The sequence below is a fragment of the Ursus maritimus genome, unplaced genomic scaffold, assembly GCF_017311325.1.
Source record: "Ursus maritimus isolate PB19 unplaced genomic scaffold, ASM1731132v1 scaffold_6, whole genome shotgun sequence".
NCBI lineage: Eukaryota > Metazoa > Chordata > Mammalia > Carnivora > Ursidae > Ursus > Ursus maritimus.
In genome coordinates this window covers 19440010-19456956 of record NW_024426774.1, presented here as the reverse complement: position 1 = coordinate 19456956, position 16947 = coordinate 19440010, and the positions used below count along the sequence as shown (strand labels likewise).

General features: G+C 56.5%; 1 protein-coding gene across 12 annotated transcripts in view; it reads left to right on the top strand.

The window, feature by feature from the left end:
* The window catches only part of DTNB (dystrobrevin beta), a 231551-nt gene extending 228409 nt beyond the window's left edge, over positions 1 to 3142 (top strand). For 8 of the 12 annotated variants that reach the window (XR_005832775.1, XR_005832774.1, XM_040622973.1 and 5 more), the window contains 2 exons: positions 909 to 943; positions 2844 to 3142. Coding sequence is in view for 9 of the 12 variants with exons in the window: in XM_040622973.1 (XP_040478907.1) it covers positions 909 to 913 (5 nt within the window). In the remaining 3 variants the exon portion in view is untranslated. Of the gene's footprint in view, positions 1 to 908; positions 944 to 1347; positions 1738 to 2843 lie in introns of those variants that run through there. The other 4 variants (XR_005832776.1, XM_040622975.1, XM_040622971.1 and 1 more) reach the window with 1 other exon arrangement.
* The last annotated feature ends 13805 nt before the right edge of the window (positions 3143 to 16947 follow it).

Here is a 16947-nt window from a genome sequence, read left to right as displayed (position 1 = left end):
CTCAGTGCAGAAACCATAAGAACCAAATGGGCACTTTCGAAGAATTCATGACCAAGCTGGACTTCCTGACCACATCCACCCCTACCTCCGCCTCCCCCCCCCCACCCGCCTGCCCCTACATTTCTGTCTGGCTGCATCCTGGGGAATGCTTCTGCTCCACTGGGGTGCCCTTCTGACTTTGCAGCCCCTCACTGCTCACCCGGAGTGCTGAGTGCTTGTAACCGAGACTCCGTAGGTGAAACAGACTAACATATTACTTCAGAGCCCGAAACTCATCGCTGCCCCTCCAGAGCCTCTTCTTACGCTCCTTTGTCCTTCAGAATTGCCTCTCCAGAACCTGCCACCCCCGTTGCTGGGAGCTGTAAATCCAGCTTGCGTGCTCCGAGAACCCTGGTGCACGTCTGGTGGGCTGACAGCAGTGGCCCTGTGCGAATTCTCAGGCTTTTGAGGGTGCAGGCAGTGTTCAGGATTTCAGGGTGAGCGGGAGGGATTTAGTACTCCCCAGCAGATATGCCTGCAGGCAGCAAATACTGCCTGTTTCAGAAGTTAATTCTTTCTCACCTTGGTCCCTTTCAGAACCAAGGGACGGGCCGTGCCCCCAGATGTAACTGCTCCCCAGATTCAGGGTGGCTTCGTTTCCATGTTAGTACTGTTCTCCTTCTCCCAGGAGATGCCTGTCTCCACGGCTGTTTTATGTTCGTGGCAGTTGCTGGCTGTAGGTAGCGTGACTCTCCCAGTCCTTTTCATACCTGGTTGGGAAAAGTCACTTATGGGGCAGAAAGGGGAGAGGTGAGTCCAGAAGCCCGTGGGTCCATGGGCCAGGTGGTCAGCCGCCTGGGAGAAGACGCGGGCTGGTGAGGAGACCCCGTGTGTGACCTCCGTGTGTTGTTTGTGTCTGTGCTGTACAGGTTAGCAGAGGAGCCGGGACAGAGAGGAAGCGCAGGTGAGTACTGTGTTCTCTGCCCTCCCTATGGCCCCTTTCCCTTTGTAGCTAAGCCTTCGTCCCCCTCCTCCCTTGCCCTGGTCACACTTTCTAAGCCAGAGCCATCCCAAAGGGTGGAGATTCAAGTTAAGGTTTTCCTTTAAAGAGCCCAGCTGCACCTTTGCCCTTTGCCGCAGCCCCGCCATCGTACCCTCTTGGTCCCTTTTCCGGGCTCTGACCCATCTTGCACTGCACTGGGCGAGGCCTGGGCCTTGGGCGTGGCTTGGTGGCGCCTGTGTCTGGATGTCGCTGGCAGACCAAGAGCTGCTGGCTGAAACAGGCTCTGGCAGCAGGCAGCAGAGGCCTTCTGGCCACCTCTGCCACCTTGCTCCTGATGGCCCACGGCCATTGTCATTTCTCTCCAGGGGTCCAAACCGGTGCCAGTGCCCCCGGGGTTCCAACACCCAGAGCTGTGACCTGCCGCCGTACCTGACCATAGACTGAATTTCCATCATGCAGGATCACCCTCGCTCCGTAACGCCGCCCAAGCCCCTTCCGTGGTGTCTGCCAACCTGCACCCTCTCACGTCCTAAAACAATTAACGAAAGCACAGATGTCCCCCGAGGACAGTGCTCATTGCTTTAGGAATTAGTCTTTCACATCTTTCCATGAAGGACCTTAACTCTTCTCTTCCCCCAGTTCTGAGATATTGCGGCTTTGGGGCTTGCTCACTAGAACGAAGGGATGAAAATAATTGGACAACCAAATCTGTTCAGGAGAAGAGTTCTTTCAAGGATAGATGTCTTTGGCCATGAGATGTCTCTTTGTGGATGTTCCTTCCCCTCCCGCACTCGTGTCAAGCTGTCTTCCTCAGTTATAGATCTTCCAGGCAGAAGAGCCAGGGCTGCAGCCCCACGATCCCCCCCGGCCCTTCCGAGGAGTCCCCTCCTGGAGCAGCCTCCCAGCCTTTCCCTGATCGCCCTGCCCCCATGGGCACCAGGGCCTGGAGGGGTTCTGGGGGGGGGGGTGCTGCTGTCTCTGAGCCCTCACCGACTCAGGGATTGTGCGAGCTACGAGGGGAAGCGCGCAAGCTGCAGAAATTGTCCCACTGCCCTGAAAAGCTCAGGGCCTCCAGGGCCTCCAGGGCTTGGGCAGGGCTCTACCCAATCTCACGGCACATTCAGGCGAGGCCCTTCCCAACAGCAGGCCTCACCTGCCCCAGCCAAGGAGGGAGTCAGGAGCTGACTTGCCCCTCGGGAGCCTGCCAGAGCCCCTCTCCCTGGGGCACAGAGGAACTGGGGGATAAGGAAAGGCACGTCGGAACCATGCGGCCCACCCTCTTCATGCAGATGAGGAAACGAAGGCCCACAGCCTGGGAGCTTGATGCCAGAAGTAGACTCAGAGTGGCGTCCCCTGATGCTGTCTTGTGGCCCTGTCGGGAGTTAACGAGAAACTCGCTAGTAATTGAGTCAAATGAAAAGCATAAACACTCAGGTGGCTCCGTTTCACAGACCCTTATGTTCTGCCCTCCTCCGGCCTGAGGCTAAGGCTGTCTTGCCTTCCACCCAGTATTTATAGGCACCTCTCCAACCTCGGTGCCCTCCTCAGTCACAATCCTTCTTTCCAAAAAAGCACCACATTCCAAACCTTGCACTGTGAACCCAGTTCTTTCTTTCTGGAAACATTTCCTGACCCTGTGACCTCAGCAATGACTGCAAAACTCCCAGGTACCCCAGAAAAGAGAACACCCCTTTCCCTAAAAGGGGGCATGAGTGTTATCAGTTCTTTGTGTCTCCCAAGTTGAAAGGTAAGGATCCCAACAGCCCCTTCCCAGGACATCGTCTTGTCCCCAGCAGCTGTTAGCATTGACTCGCAGGCCCTCCGTAGTGCCCGTGAGTAACAGTGCGTCTGTCCTGCACAGGGGACATGCAGCAAGCTGGTGTTGACATGAGGAAGGCGAGGCCCTCCCCCAGAGGCGCATTCCTGTCCATCTTTCCGCTGCACACCTGGACCAGGCTTGCAGGCTGCCAGACGTCACTACCTGGCAGGGAGAGGGGAGCCCCAGCCGGTGGGAAGTGGGAGGGGCTGCCCGGGGCCGCTGCCCCTTGCACAGTCCTGCATGAACTAGCATCTTCTTCACTCCCCTCGGGCCACGGTCTCATCTCTGCAACAGGAATTTACCGGGAGGTTGAAAAGAGAAAAGAAACAGCACGAATCTCCTGTGTGTGTGATCTGATGGAGTTCTTGCCGGCACATGGGGTGCTCCCCAGGGTGGGGGCCCAAGTTGCCTTCCTACCTTTGACCTTTAAAAACCGACAAATTTTCTTCCCTGTATCGTGCAAAGACAGCTTCAGGCCTTGCTCAGTTTTACAGACATTCACACCCTGGCCACAGTGCTAAAAATAGCCTCCTTCCTTTCTCTCGCACTGGTGAGGCTTCCGCCCGCCCCGTTTGATGCCGGGGCTCTGCAGCCTAGGCGGGAAGGGAGAGCGCAGAGCTCTGCCCTGCAGCCCTGGACGGTTCCTTCTCCCGCAGCCGAGGATTCTCTGCAGCAAAGCCGGTGGCCGGCCGGGCAGGGAGCACTGATCCATGACCGCCAGAGGGAGCACTGACCCCCAGGCGCTGTGCTCGCGCCGCCTCTCCCCTGCTCGGGGTTCCATTCTGCTCTGGCACTCATGATAATCAATCCCAATTCCCGGTGATTTTCATTTATTTTTTTTCTGCTCCCTGGGCTCCAGGATGTTATTTTTAGTAGGAGAACTGCTATAAATATTTATAAAGGGCAGTGACTGGAATGAAGTGAGAGGCCCCACAGCTGGCTCTCTCACCCCCCCCCCCCACCACACACGCCTCTGCAGACAGACCCCTGCCCGCTGCGGGGGGAGGCCGGTGCGGAGCCAGTGGGCTCAGCCCGTAGCCACACACGGAGAGAGTCACATGGAAAGCTCGTGAGGGCGCAGCCAGGGCAACACAGGGGCGGGGGTGACTGCATCCTTCCCTCTCACAGTCCCCGCTCGCTCCGTTACTCCCACCCCCGAAGGAGGTGAAGGCTTGTGTGAGGCAGTGCTGTGCCCTGCTAGGCCCAGCGCCTCCATGTCAGGAATACGGGGTGTGAGGGGCAGGTGCCACCTGGATCCCTCCAGCTGTGTGACAGCAAAAAGGAAATGTGAGCCTGAGGAGAAGCTCCGGAGCTCTGCCTCGCCTCAACTGTGACCTCCAGCGAGCCGAGGCCCTGGAGGGCCAGCAGGGGCTCTGGTAAAATAAAAGCACTGGCGAAAAGGTTCTCCCACACACTGAGGAAACGGGGATGCAGCCTTGCCTGGAGGGCCAGATGGGGCAAGAATGAAAGTGACCATATGGAAAGTTCTGGGAGACACTCCGTGCCAACCAATGGTGAGATTAGGTGTGGGGGGACTGCAAGAGGGTCCCAGGGGTGACCCTGTGGGGTGACTGTATGCTTCTCCCACAGTCCTGACCTCCATCACTTTGTACCCTGCCCCTGAAGACAGGGCCGAATCCCACCTCCCAGTTCCTCATATGAACCGCTTGCTTCTTCCAGAGCAGAAAGAGCCAAGGAACAGTCTGATTAAAAGCACCAGTGGCTCCGAACCAGCCAGGTGCTCAGGCCGGCTACGGTGCACGTGGCGCGTGCAGTGTCCTCCGGGCCCCGGGCGTGCCCCTCCACAAGGGAGGCTGCCCGACTCCACAAGGCCCCCGACTACCACTCAGCAGGTGCTCGAGCCAAGGAGGAGCCTCAATTTCTCAACCCCGACAGGCTCTGCACTCCAGCCTCTACCCTGCCCCTGGGAGATGAGAAGGGGGACCAAGGAGAGCCAGGGGGATGAGCTCAGATGCCAGCACGACAGTGCACAGGGCGTGGGGTTTTATATAAATTCTTGTTGACAGCTGCGTTCTTTTACAGCGAGAATACCCCCATTACCTAAGGCCCCGAGGTGCCTCCTGACTTCTTGGCATCTGCTGTAGAATGCAGATCTGTATCAGTTCGGAGCTGGTCCCTTTGCTCAACTCTGACCTAGAACACAGGTGTCACCCTGGGGGGGGCACTTCCTTCTTAATTGCTCTGCGACCATCCAGGAGTCCAATTGAACCTGAGCAGAGGATCTTTTAAGAGAAGTGACATACTGTCAGCACCACCGGCCCCCTGGGCTGGTGTTTTGTAGCTGTGAAGAGCCCTGGAGAGGTCCTGAGCGTGTCCTAGGTCTCCAGGAGGTGGTGGTGGTTCCGCCAAGCTCAGGCCCAGAACTGCCAGCCGCGCCCAGCTTCCGTGTACGGGCAGCCCCCTCATCTGCTGCTCGTGCCTTATCCACTGGCAGACTCCCCCTCTTTTGCATTGCTTACTCCCTGCTCCCGTAGTCCGTGACAGCTTCAGAAAGGTACAGTTGCTATGGCAATGCCTGGAGCCATCTGAATTCCTGCTGCACCTTCTGGAAGAAAAGGGCTTACGAAGAACCATTCAGTGGATTCCAAATCTAGCCTCCCCTGGCCTCTCCTGAGCCAGGGGCTAGATGCCTGTTAGAAACTGGGAATGTGGGAGGTAGGTAGCCCATCTTCCCTGGGAAGACACCCCTAAGGCTGCAAGCCCGAACGTACGCCTGAACAGGCTCTCCGTGTGTGGGTCAGGGAACTAAGTGAGGCTTCCCGCCTGGCCCTCAGGTAAGACGCTATTCCAGTGGTCCTCAAACTCAGAATCCGAATCCCCTGGAAGGCTCGTTAGTATATGGAGAGCCAGGTCCCACCCCCAGTTTCTGATTCAGTAGCAGTTCTCACAGGCTCCTGGGTGGTAGCGGCCCTCCTGGTCCAAAGACCACGTTGTGAGGACCACTGGGCACACTGACGAGTAGGAGAAAAGTCTCAGGAGCCGTGGCCAATCAGGTGGAGAAAGGCCGGAATCTGTGGTCTGTTCTAAAGGAAGAAAAAGAGGGGGGCCTCAGCAATCATTTTTCTTGGTTAGGTGCCCTGGGGAACATGTGCCGAGACAAGGGTCCTACGCTTTTTTCTTTTGGTCTCCAACAATCAGTAAACACAGACCCCCCAGCCGCGTAAGAGGGGGCGGCATCACAAGACAGGTCACGAATATACAGAAGACCGATATCCCAGATGTCCAGGGGCTGAGTGGGTCTTGCACGGTCTAGAGTCTTAGCAATGGGGGAAGCTAAGGGCCTGCCTGGCTCCAGAGGGAGATGGGGAGACGTGGGGTAACAGTCACCCGACCCCCACAGCTGGAACTTTTACACCAAAATGCTTTCCCCAGAATGCAAATACCATATGCCACTCCAGACCCCATGTCTGGGCCTCAGCTGGGTTGCTCTCAGCCTACCTGAGGCTCTGACCCCCCCCCCCCCCAGCATAATTCTAAGAGGAAATGATGACTGCAGGGCCCAAGATAAGGTCACAGGCCTTCCCAGTTCTGAAGAGCAGATCCCACGGGTTCCGACACGTCTGCACTCTTAACCCTGCGTGGAAAACCAGGTCTGTGGGTGATGGGCTCGGTGTCTTCTCCAAGGCGTGCTTGCGAGCAGGTGGGGCGTGCTGGAGCCATCAGCCCTCTGCCTCCTGCTCCAAGGGACACAGTTAAGGGAGGGCCAAGGTGTAAAAGAAGTGGGCATCAACTCAGTTTACAAGTTCCAGAAAGCAATACTAGTTTCGCAGTTGTGTGAAAGTTTGGATGGGCAGTGAGTGCTTTCATTTGGAAAATGCATCATTCCTAAGGGACACCGTGAGGCGCACTGGACTTGCGGGTGGTGGGAGGGTGCTCTGAAAGGCAGGCGCCAGATGGCCATGTTGGTATTTCTGAAGGGAAGGGAGCCTGGCACTACCAGAGGCAGACATTAAGAAGGGACAAGTAGGGGCGCCCGGCTGGCTCGGTCAGTAGAGCAGGTAACTCTTGATCTCGGGATCATGAGTTTAAGTCCCATGTTGGGTGTAGAGTTTACTTTAAAAAAAAAAAAAATGGGGGTGGGGACAAGTAGCTTGGAGTGGGACCATCATTCCATCAAGAAGATACTTAGGAGCTCTGACTGTGTGCTGAGCACCAGGCCCCCTCCTCAGGTCTCCAGGGCCTTAGAGGTTAAGGTTGGTCTGAGTTCATAACTAGGGGGTGCAGATGGGATTGGAGGGCCTGCACTGCCCTCTGAAGCCTATTGGACTGGGGACAGTGGGCACAAATGGGACAAGGCACAGGGGAAGGGAAATGGCCACTGCTGAGAGTGGTTCTGGTCACGTGGAAGTGTTGGTCTTCAGGCCCCTGAGCGGGAGAGGACACTAGGAAGGGTGTGTCCTGTGAGTTTAAACGTTTACAGCCCCTGGGGCCCAGGCACAGGGGTAACAGTTCATTAAAATTCATAGTTAGAGCCTGAATCCCCCTCGGCCCCTGCAGAGTCCTCAACCAGAGAAACCTGTTGGGGTGTTGGCCTCCAGCCACTGCCGCGCCTCCCAGAGTCTGAAGGCCTGCGGGGGGGATGGCTGGGCAGACGACCCTCCCTGGCGAGGCGAGTTGTCAGTGCACCAGCGCACGCACACGGTGGGGCCCTCTGGCCCGCAGCTTCAGGCCACAGGTGCTGTGGCTTTCCCCCTCAGGAGAGTGAATCCGTAGACTCAGCACATGACCTGGGGCGGGAGAGTGGAGGGGGGGGGCATGTCTACACCCGCAGGCCCCACGATCACCTGTACCCAGTCGGCTTTTCCTTCAGGTCCCAGCTTGTGGGGCACGCCCACTCCACCGTGGCCTGGTCCCAAGACCTGTCACTTAGTCTCTGCCTCCCTCCCCACCTGCGGCTGGCACCCTTGCACACCAGCCATCCATCCCTGAACAGGAAGAACTGGGTCCGGCTCTGGGGTCCAAACTTTCTGGAAAACTTCCCCACCCACAGCTGCTCAGAATCCCAGGCCTCCTGGGCAGGGCCCCCATCTTCCTGATCCCTCAGAAAGCAGGCCCTGGGGCTCCCCTTCCACGAAGCCCAATGGCCACCGGGGGCAACGGGTGGTGACTTGTTCACCTGCGCATGGACGGCCCGGGCGAGGCCCTGCCGCCGAGGCCCCTTGGCCTATGAGGTGTTGCCTCTGAGGCCCCCCTGATGGGGTTGGCCCTTTGGAAGAAGGCAGAGAGGAAGTAGGGAGCGCGCCAGGCGGGGCTGCAGAGCAGCTCGGGGACAGGGCAGGAGCGGGGTGCAGCCGGGGGCCGAGGGAGTCAGCCTGAGCTCCCTTCCTGCGGGACGAGCTTCCAGCGGGACCAGCTCCTCAGAACCAGATTCAGGACCGTGAGGAACGAGGCCTCCCTGCTTGGAGACCTCAGTGGGTCCCCCTCTTGCCTTGATGGCCAGTCAGCATTTGTCCTACTTTCATCATTGCCTAGGCAACCATCTGGGTTCACCCTTTGCCACCAGCCTACCCTGGGAGCCCACTCAGAGGAGGGGGCAAAGGATGGGAATACAGAGAGCTGCAGGGTGGAGTGGGGGACCCGTGAAGGACCAGAGAGAGGGGAGTGAAGGGGAAGGAAAGGGGGGGAAGAGGGGCAGAGCTCAGGTGAGGAGGGGCGTTTTGACTCTGGGGTGCAGTGGGAGGACAGGTGAGGACAGGAGGGGGAGCAGATTATCACTCCTGAGCCCCAGGCTTGGGGATCTCATTCCTGTCCTGTTGTTGCCACAGCTTGCCCCCACATTTTACCCTAATTAGTCCCCGACTGGAAAGTGGTGCAGCATATGCCTTCCTCTGGGATTCCTACCCCCTAGCACGGCCCTTGGCCCAGAAGTCAGAGGCCTTATCTCGCCTGCCCTCCCTCCTCTCCACGTCCTACCCTGCCCCCAGCCTCGTTTATAGAGCTGGGTTGCAGCCTCAAAAGGGGTGATGGAATTTCCCTGGGGGTTGTCTTGTCAAGGAGTCTCTTATCTTCCTGCCTTCGGCCATCACTGGAGAGTGGAGGGGAGTTAGATGGGGTCATTGCGAGGCCTCTGGAGTCAAACTTTGCAAACTGTGGGGTTTAAAGCTAGGGTGGAGTTGGGGAGGTCCTGTTTAACATTTCTGTTTACTGAGGCCCCTACCCTGACCTGCCACGACCCACCTCACTTAGCTCCTGACTGGTCTTTCCTGCCCCCATTTTATGACGGAGATTGGGTCTTGCCTCACCCTCATAGTCTTTCAAGGGGGGGGGGGACAGCTCCCTGGACAAGGTCATTCTCTAGGGGTATTATACACACAGAACTACCTTCACAAAGGCTCAGCACACCCAGGCACACCCAAGACAGGAACTCACTTCGAGCAGGGACCCGGGGCAATTCAGAAACCACACTCAGCCCAAGGCCGTGTGTCGAGAGAGGACTGTCCCCGCACTGTGAAGAGACACAAAGAAAGTGGAACTCTACCTTGAGAAACCAGCCAACAGAGCTGCTTGAAGACATCGAGGAGGGAGTTAATGAAGGAAAATACTAGAACAGAAAAAACAGCAAGATAATTACATAATCAGTTGTAGCCGTTCCGTAAGATGCATGAAACGTCAGGCTCACTGTCACCGGGTGATGGGAGCCAGGAGGGCTTCTTAGAGCTTTGCTCTAAAGAGACGGGAACAAGAGTACGTTAAGTGCCTACTGTGCGCCAGGTGCCTTCACATACGTGGATCTTACTTCGTGTCGGCCCCTCAACCAAGCTGTGATGTCGGTACTCTCGATTCCGAGAACGAGGCTCAGAGAGGTCAGGTCACCTGCCCAAGATCACAGGACCCCCTCTGTCGGCCGGACTGGGCTGCGGCTGCCCTGCCCAGCCTGTCAGACTGCTGAGATGGCAGAACTTCGGCAGCACTTCCAGGAGGAGGAAGACTGTTCTGAGCTCAGGGGAGGAGCAGAGAGACGGCTCAGGGAAGGAAGTGTTGACTCAGTTGACTTTAGAGCCTCGTTTGCCTACTTTGAAAATCACAAGGGAGAAACAGTCACCCAGATTTGCTGATATATATATATATATATATACATAATCCTGACCAAGATAGTGTCTCTGATTCCCAATCTCACCTCTCCTCCGGGCGTACCTTTCTCCCGTACCCCTCAGTCAGCGCAAACCCAGCCTGGACGTGCCACAGACCCTGGGGTTTGTTTTCCCCCCATGAGGGCCCCCGAGCCCCAGCCCAGCAGAAGAGAAGGTGGAGACGTGAGCGCAGACCCGCGCAGACGGGGTGTGCACGTGTGCCGCCCCGTTCTAAGCACAGGACTTCATCCCCACAGTCCTCCCCGGGAGCTACTGGCACCGTCGTCCCCAGTCCGCAGTGAGGCAGCTGGAACGAGGAAAGCGTTTCGCCCCGGGACACTGGGTAACAAGTGGCAGTGACCTGAAGCCAGGCGAGCTGCGTCCAAAGGCATGTCCCGACCACCGTGCTCTGCGTCTCCCGCCAACAGCGCCAGAGCCAGATGTCTGTGCCCGGCATGGTGATGCTCTTTCCCCGTATTCGCTGCCACAGGAAAGGAGGAGGTAAAGACTCGGCCTCTGGTTAAGCCGAGTGGTCTTCCCCTAGGGCCCACTTCGCCTTGTGGACGCGGCACCCAAGGGGGCCCATGTCAGCGTCTGGGGCTCCTTGGACTCCAGCTGACTTCGCAGGGCAGGATTGCAAGGTCCCCCGTTCACCTGTCCCATTCGGCCCTCACACTGAAGGGACTTGTGGGTTCCATCAACAGCCCCTGGGGGTGGGAGGAGGAGGAAAGGGGGGCCGAATCCCTGATAGACCCGGCGGCGGGGTAGGAATCAACAGGAATTTAATCGTTAGTCCCAGGGAGCGATGTGCTGGGCCTTCCCGGCTTCCTTCTGCTGATGATACATCGAGGCGACGAGCCCTGCTGTTCAGGATCAGGCTGGACCTTAGGGCAGGGTGTCGAAGGACAGCCCATGAGAACATCCTAACCGCTCTGCACCTCACTTTGTAGCCCAGCCTTAGGCGAAGTGAGCATTCACCCCACCTCTGCCCAAGCCACATCGCAAAGCTTTCTCATTCACCGACGGATGTTTCTCACCACCAGGCTCTCCCAGCCACGGAGGGAGGGTCCCTTCCCCACCCTAGTCCCCCTCCCCGAGGGAGGTCGGTCTGGAGCTGAGGCATCTAACCTGGCCAAGCCCAGGGGCTCCCCCTCCTCTCTGCTGCTTTTTATTTAATATTTGTTATTTTTTTAATTTTAATTTTAAGTAAGCTCTATGCCCAACGGGGGGCTTGAACTCATGACCATGAGTGAGATCAAGGGTCACGTGTTCCACCGACTGAGCCAGCCGGGCGCCTCTCTCTGCTTCTTTGAAGTTGTTTGCAAAATCAGAGGGGGTCAATGGGTACATATTGCATTAAAAATAGAGTTCTTAATTTGCCATCCGCACGTGGTTGTGTGTGTACAGTGTCGTCTCTTTCCCCAAAGTGGGAGGGCGTGTGTGTAAAACGGCGATAATAGTACAAGGTGATGCTTATTAATCACCACACTCGGGGGGCGCCTGGGTGGCACAGCGGTTGAGCGTCTGCCTTCGGCTCAGGGCGTGATCCCAGCATTCTGGGATCGAGCCCCACATCAGGCTCTTCCGCTATAAGCCTGCTTCTTCCTCCCCTACTCCCCCTGCTTGTGTTCCCTCTCTCGCTGGCTGTCTCTATCTCTGTTGAATAAATAAATAAAATCTTTAAAAAAAAAAATCACCACACTCGGGGTGCAGAAAGTGCCCGGGAAATCAGGGAAGGAGGAAGGGTTCAACCACAAGTAAATCAAATGATAGGAAATGATGAAAAAACAGAAAATGTAAGTGTCTCTTATTCCATGAACTCATTCCTTCACTTGCTCACTCAGCCTGGCCAAGGCTGCTTTTAGATAGAGTTCCAGTGAGTTCTACTGTTGCCTCTGCTTGTTAAGTCTTAAATATGCCTGGTCAGCAACTGTAGCGTCTTCGGTTTTAAAAAACACATATTAAAAGCTATTTTTGAAGCAAAACCTTCCTCTTGGGATAAAACTTCCCTTCACTGGCTCTTGCCTTTGAAGCCACCGTCCCCTGCTCCGAGCCAGCGCACCTCCTCTGAGGTCTTTCAGTCCGGAGGCCTGCGGGGTGGCAGTGTGCCTCGGCCGTTTCCAATTACACCCCTCGAGCTGAGGCTGAGGGGATGGTGTTAGCAAGTTGAGTTTCCAAAGGGTCAATCTTATTTTGAACCAGCCTGTCAAAACAAAATCAACTCAACCCAAAACACATACAAAGCAATGAATGCATCTGTGTGCAGATTTACCTTAAAAATACAAGGGCGAGGCGAGTTGCAAAGGGCCCATGGAGCTTCCAGGGAGGGGAGGGGGATCTGTTTCAGCCTCCCCAACGTGGGAGGTGAAGACATGGCACCCCAAACCAGGTTCTGGCCCTGGGGTGGTTGAGATTGGGCTCAGGCCTGGAATGACCCACGCCTCCTCCCGTCCTTGGGCCCAGGATTGGGGCAGATGACCGAGAAAGCACGCACTTCACCTGCGGAGGCCTCCTCGCCCTCCCCCACGGCAGAGGCCAGGCCGGGCACGGGGCATCACAAGGACGTGGGCAACAGAGGAAAGGGTGAGGCTCACTCCTCAGCCCCACACTGAGCCGACCCTTCGCTGGCACTGACACTTGCTCCCCTGCTCCTGCCCCAGTCTCGTCCATCCCCTTGGCCCTCTGGGGTAGGAGCACTTGAAGGAGCGTGACGCCACAGGGGGCAGGTCCCCGTCATTTGGGCTACGGAGGTAGGTGCTCTGCTTGCTGTTTGGGGTCTAAATGAGAGGGTGTCACAGAGAATGGCCTCAAGTCATTTTCTTTGGCCCAAGAGGTATTTTTAAAATGATTTAATACGTTGCAAATGGTGAAACATCAGAAGATTTTACAGAAAAGTCCAGATTTACAGCTTCTCTGGAGAAGTTAAGAGTATCTGGCTACTCTGGTCCCACAAGTCCCCCATGGCAACGATTCTGCCGAAGACCCTCAGACACCCTTCCTTCTCACTGACCATGCCTGCGCGTCCTGGGCAGCTGCTCCGGGGGCTGCCGGGGCCTGGAAGCAGCAGGTCCTTTCCTGCCATGTGGGGGTGTCCGTTCATCCTCCGAAGCCCCAGCCACAGAGCACCCACCCTTCCACTCCCACCTCCTCACCATTCCCAAGCTGCAGCCCAGAAGAAGCCTCCCTCTGGCCCCAAGGAGAAGAACGAGCCCTTTTAATAGGAGCTGAGACAACTGAATTTCTGGGGAGCTCAGACTTGTGGGAAAGCATCCACACCCACGGTTATCCCACCCCCCTTTACCATGCAGACCCAGAGTGCGGGGCCAGAAAGGCCAGAGAGGGGCCTCACCGCTGAGTCAGAGACAGTCCCCTTTGCCCCGGTCAGCTGCTGCCACTGCGCTTTCAGCCACCATCACTGTGGGGGAACTCCGCTGGCAAAAGCCCCACACCCCCAATCTATATGTGGACCGCTCTGTTTTGCTCATCAGCGGCCGATGTAAAATTTGCATAGGTAAATGCCAAACTGTGGTGTTCCTGGCAGACATGACTTCGGGCCACCCCATGCTGATGGTGGCCCGGTAATGACTGTCCAGGATGGCCCTGGGCTATAAGCAGGAAAGGAGGGAGATTTGAGAGAAAAAAGCAACTGGGGAAGAACAGGAGGAGAGACGCTTCAATGTTGTCACAATCGGGAAGTCAGCAGCCCAGAAGCTCACGTCCCTGGAAACGTTTAGGCTTTGTGTCTCCATTCATTCAACATATACAACCTTGAACCTTGGAGCTTTGAACATGGGCTCCTCTTGACTTCCTGAATGGACTGTAAGCATCCCAAGGTTGGGGATGGTGACCTCTTTCTTCAAGTCTTCTCATAGCAGGAAATACGACATTCTCCAACATTCCTCGGGACTAAAATGAGTGCTTATGGACAAATACCTAAAGTGCAAATGATTTGATAAATAGAGATGGATAAGATCTGCCCATCAACCAACACCTATGAAATAGTGTTATTGTTATCCGATACTCACCTCGGATAGTAAGTATCTGAACAAAGTTTACAAGTAATATTGCTATTTTGTTGCCTTTAAAAAATTTTTTTATTTATTCATTTGACAGAAAGAAAGAGAGCACAAGCAGGGGGAGCAGCAGAGGGAGAGGGAGAAGCAGACTTCCCGCTGAGCAGGGAGTCTTATGAGGGACTCGGTCCCAGGACCCTGGGATCCTGACCTGAGCCAAAGGCAGATGCCTAACTGACTGAGCCACCCAGGTGCCCCTATTTTGTTGCTTAAAAAAAATATATATATATGTATATGTATATATATTTATTTATTTCTTTTAGAGAGTGCAAGCACAAGCAGGAGGGGCAGTGGGAGTGGGAGAGAGAATCTCAAGCAGACTCCCCACTGAGCGTGGAGCCCGAGGCGGGGTTCCATCTCACGACCTTGAGATTATGACCTGAGCGGAAATCAAGAGTCAGATGCTTAACGGACCATGCCACGCAGGTGCCGCCTCCCATCACCTGTCTTCCTGAGTGACCTCCGCCAGCCCACGGCCGCTGCCGGCCCCAGCTAGAGCGGAGAAGCTAGTGTGCTCTCCTGAAGCAGCCTGGGGACCCCCATCCTGGGACTCGGGAGCCGGCGCCCGCCTGCGGGTGTTTCCTGGGGCGGAGGCAGGCAGTCCGATTACTCCGGCCCACGGGAAGCGATGTTTTGTTCTGGCGCAGTGACCATGTGGATATTCCCACCTGGGAGCACCCAGAAGGGGTGTACCTTCCCTGACACACCAGTCCACTTGAAGCAGGGGAGAAAGAGCTAGAAGTGAGCACTAAGGGCAGATTGGGCTGATTCTGAGCAAGCAAATGGCCGATGATGGGGACCCAGAGAGTGCATTGGCCTGGAAATGAAACTTAAATTAGAACCGAATTGTTGTGTAGACTGTTCCTAACTAATCTGGGTAAAAGACTGCTTTTCAGTGCAGTTAATGACTACGTGGTTTACGATGATGCAGAGAAGCATCCGTCTCTAGAAAGAACTCGGGCTACCGGGGATGGTAAGGACCGCGTGGAGCGGCAGAGGGGAGCCAGTGCTCCAGCTGTCTGGGGTCCTCTCACTGCCTAGGAAAGAGCCTGCCTGTGGTCCCGGCCGCCCCCTGGTCACCGGGGGGCCGGACCCTTGCTCTAACTCTCTCAGTCCCGGCAGCCCGTGTGCCCCCACCTGCACTCTGTCTGGTCGCGCTCTCCAGCTCCGAGGCCGGTGCAGGTGACCCGCCCAGCTCCCGGAGGTCTCCGCGGGCACCAGGCCTGCCCTGTGCCCCGACTTGCTCACAAGGCATCCAGGCCTGTCGGGGCACCTCAGGCTGCCCCCGGCTTCTTCCCCCCACGACCTCCCCAGGCCTGGCCTGACTTTAATCTTTGGAATCCTCTCTCTTCTCTCTCTGTGAGCCTGCCCCCTGCAAGCCCCTCACTAAGGCTCCTCCTTCTGCCCCATCTTTCCTCGAAGGCGCCTTTGCCACGAGGGCCCTGCCCTCCTCTCTGAGCTCATCCTGTCCTCTCTCAGACACCCGGGTGAGGTCCTATTCCTGGGGGGAGCTTCCTTGGGCTCCCTGCCCCGGACCTTGTTTTCTTGGGCAGCCGTAGGGTAGAGTGGAACAAACAGGGGCTTTGGGGGGGCCGACATGCCTACATCTGAATCCTCATGCTGCTCCTTTCTAGAATGTGACGTCAGCTAGGTCACACCTTATTCTCCGCATCTATAAAGGGAGGATCCTTTCAGCCTACGTGGTTGTTATGAAGACTATATTAAAAGTCTGGGAGAGCGCTCGGCACACAGCAAACGATCAATAGCCGTTCCTTCCCTTCCTTCCTCCATGCTAAGTGCCCCGCCCGCTCGACAGGACGGCCCTGCCCTTCCACAGCCTCAGCCCTGGGGAGCGCTCCAGAGCCAGGCCTGGCAGCAGGTGGCTCAGAGTCACCCCACTGGTGTCTCCCAGGGCCAGCGAGGGCCGCAGGGGCTTGGGGCACCAGTTAATCTCCCCTGCACGGACGCATGAGGGGCCACAGTGTGGGGTCCAGAGTGCTGAGCTGAACGAACGTCTGTTCCCAGTGTGGCCTTCCCGTCACAGGAAGAACCACTTCCGGGATGGAGGCTGCTCCAGGAATGCCGGGTAAGGACCAGGACGGGCCGGACCAGCTCACGGACCCCACCCCCCACACCCAAGCACCTGCACACCCTTCTCTGGTGACCAGTGGCCCCCTCAGTGGGTGAGGCCAACATTTCAAGCCTCTGAAACTCCAGAGTCTCGCACCAGCCTTCTCTCAGGGCACAGAGGCCTCTCAGAACAATTTATCCTTCGATGGGGATCCCCGCTCTGCACACTCCTCATTACACGGAAGGAAGCTTCTTTATAGACCAGGAGGAATCTGCTTTGTTCTTTCATTTAACAAATATTCATAGAGTACCTGCTAGGGAGCAGACATATCCCAGGCCCTGGGGATGCAGGTACCTGCCCTCTGGAAACTTCCATTCCAGGATGGGAGCCATACAACAGACGACCTCGTGTGCTGCCAGGAGGTGGAAGACACTTGGTGGGGGGCCGTAGGGGAAGCAGGGGAAAGTTTAGAGAGGACATGGCGGGGAGGGCAGCCTGTGAACTTTCCAGAGTTCTCAGTCTCTGCCCCTGTGCGCAGGAACTTTGTTTTTTGTTTAAAGATCTTATTTATTTATTTGAGAGAGAGAGGGAAAGAAAGAACAAGCAGGGAAAGGGGCAGAGACAGAGGGAGAGGCAGGCTCCCCACTGAGCAGGGAGGATGTGGGGCTCGATCCCAGGACCCTGGGATCATGTCCTGAGCCGAAGGCAGATGCTTCACCAAACTGAGCCACCCAGGCGTCCCCCAGAAAATGGCCACTTTTTAGGGGAACAAAAAGAAAACACAATTACACTTGGCAGGAAATTCCTCTGGTAGGTACCCAGTTGAGGACAAACCCTTTGCTCTGGCAGCTTATGACCCTCTGGGTCATGTCCCACCGTTGGCGGCCACCCAGGCCAGACTCTCCCAGCAA